Source organism: Dendrobium catenatum, unplaced genomic scaffold, assembly GCF_001605985.2.
Source record: "Dendrobium catenatum unplaced genomic scaffold, ASM160598v2 original_scaffold_162833, whole genome shotgun sequence".
Lineage (NCBI taxonomy): Eukaryota > Viridiplantae > Streptophyta > Magnoliopsida > Asparagales > Orchidaceae > Dendrobium > Dendrobium catenatum.
In genome coordinates, this window is record NW_021481258.1 from 1 (window position 1) to 2759 (window position 2759).

General features: G+C 35.7%; 1 protein-coding gene across 1 annotated transcript; it reads right to left on the minus strand.

Annotated features, from left to right (window-relative positions):
- Positions 1-1015: 1015 nt before the first annotated feature.
- LOC114578805 lies at positions 1016-2530 on the minus strand. Its single transcript, XM_028692290.1, has 3 exons — positions 1721-2530; positions 1358-1399; positions 1016-1196 (listed from the first exon to the last, which is right to left on the minus strand). Exon 1 carries the CDS (start codon positions 2415-2417, stop codon positions 1761-1763), a length of 657 nt encoding a protein of 218 aa, XP_028548123.1. The 5' UTR covers positions 2418-2530; the 3' UTR covers positions 1016-1196; positions 1358-1399; positions 1721-1760.
- Between the last annotated feature and the right edge of the window lie 229 nt (positions 2531-2759).

Sequence of the window (2759 nt, forward strand, 5' to 3'; positions counted from 1 at the left end):
CTAAAGGAGAGACACTTAGTTTAGTGCAATACTTTGAAGGTGCCTCCAAAGTGTGGATGTAGATCAAGGTTTGACCAAATCATTATAAATCCGGTGTGTTCTTTCTTTATTATTTCCGCATTTAATTTCTGCATCGTTGGTTTTAATTGTGGTGAATAATCTTGATTCTGGATTTAAGATTGTGTTTGTTTTAAATACCGATTCACCTCTCTCTTTATTAGCCTTGGGCCAGCTCATAAGGGGCCTAACATCCCATAACGAACTTTCAAAGATCCAAAGCAGATTCGTAGTGTTCCATCGAATGGCTCGTATTGATTCCCCCGATCATAGAGAGTTTTTCAACTATTTATTTGCCTTAACAATGTCAGAATTCGAAGATCTTGGGTTCTTTTGATTCGTCTCGCCGAGCCGCTCGATTTGACTATAAGCATGTCATATTTGAATATCATTTTATTATCCAAATAATGCTTTGACCCTTCAGATGTGGTTTGGGCCCCTGATTCAGACCCATTTGGGCTTGGGTTGGACAAATTTTGGTGTTGTTTTGGTTCGTCTCTCAAGATGTTCAATTTGACTATAAGTTTGCTGGAATTGGAATTCAAATGATCCTGAATTTAATTTTGAAAGTTTCCAACTTAAATATGCCTCAAGATTCATGCTCGATCAATGCAATTTTCAGTGACATATCACTTATGACATAATTATGGGGTGAATGATATGATTGAAAGTAAAACAAAATAAATTTTTGTAAGACGATTCTTTTATATAATATTTTTGTAAGACTGATTCTTTATATAATAATAATTTCCCTTTAAGAAAATCAAAATAAACTATTAAAAATTTTGGAGCATATAAAATTTAATTATCAATTACCCCTATAGTTTTTTTTCTACAAACAAATCATGGGTAAATATAATAAACATTAAAAAAAATGTTCTCAATACAATCAATATATAGAAGATTCTTCAGAATCAAACTAATCTATGTTCAGGAGCCAAGAAAAAGTCAATAAATATAGTTGATAATAATTAATTTATTAATTAACATTTGCATCAAATGAGTTATTAATTAGAATAGTCTGTTCTCATTACTTTGGACCCCACAGGTGACTACCTTGTTGCGTCTCATCTTCCTTAGGTAACATATTAGAGCTCCAAAGCCAGCCAGCCCAGCAAAAGATGCCACTGTAGCAGAAACTGCACCAATATTCCATATTTAATTAATTTTCATTATTCAAAATTAGTTTTATGCAAATAAAACTATCATATTTTTTTCATATGTATTATCTCACTATAAGCATGAGAGATCAAAAGTGTAAGCTTAGGTAGATAATTCATATTTGTTAGAATCTGCTTACCGGCGATAACTACAGCTGAAGCTCTGTGCTTCCATGAGCCATCTGCAAGAGCCTGACTTTAGTTTGACGAGAAAAGAGCATAATAAAAAATATTAAAAATTTAATTATATAAATTCTCAAAAACAACTTTGAAGCATATTTTTCTTAGCAATTAGTTTCTTATATATAATTCTTTTGCCTTTAAATCAATTCACTATAATAAATAGAGTTAATTAGTTACAAAAATAGAAATTAAATAATCTTGATCAAATTTAAAGCAAAATATTTAACTCAAAATTTTCCTCATATGCAAAATTCCGAAACTACAATAGATATAAATAATTAATTTGAACTTATAATTTAGCACCACTTTTATATTCTCACCTTCACAAACTAGTTGTAGAATTCTCTCCACCAACCAAAGTCATAAGAAATTATCGGTCACTGTATCGAACCCACATGTTCCATTTCCCTTCTCCATGCAATTCCGGCACTTGGCCATGACCGGAATCTCAAAATCTACTCGAATCCCATACTCCGCCACCTCATCTCCATCACCATTGTCACCGCTTCCTTTTACCCTCCAGTACAAACCAACATATCCCATACAATGCCGAAGCATTTTTCTCACTGATTCCACCGCAGTTGGGAAATAAGAACAACAGGTGGTGGAGCTATCCGGAATCAAATTAGGACATCCTGGAAAGTTTTGGCAGAGATAAGCATTGGAATCGCAAGAAGAGCCGCAACGTTCAGGTAATTTGTCGCAGAGTGCGGGTCGGCGTTCGATTATGACGGTATCAGCGCTGCAATTGAGAAAGAGAAATGAGTTTTTGGAGGAAAGGGAGAATCTTGTGCTTGTGTCGAGGGAGAATGGGGCTTGGGGAATAGGAGATAGGACTTTGCAAGTCCACATTGAAGGGTCAGAGATAATGAGATGGGAGTCTTGGTTTGAGTAGGAGAGGGAGATGATAGGGTAAGAGCCGGAGGGAGTGCGGAGGAGAAGAATGGGGGGATAGTTATTAGATAGGCTGGCGTTGCAGGAAAGGAGGTGACAGTAGAGAGGGCTGCCGCAGCCCATCGTCGATGGATAGGGGATAGTGAATGGGTAGTAGGCCGCAGGAGGAGCGGCAAGAGGTTGTTGACGAAGAGGAGATGGAGAAGTAAATGGTGGACAGGAGGAGGAATAGAAAACCGCTGCCAGAGAGGATTTAGCTACTTTTTCTCATAGTTTGTTTATATTACTTGAGATTAGTTATTAATAATTTTCTTCGTTTTAGCTTTTGCTTTTGCTTTTTTAGCTTTAATTAGTATTGCAATGTGTTTGCTAGCACTCCTTTATTCTGCCTTCTTTCTTGACAAAAGTTGACAACTAAATCAAAACGTATCCTACTCGTTAGAAATATTTAGTGACACAATATGT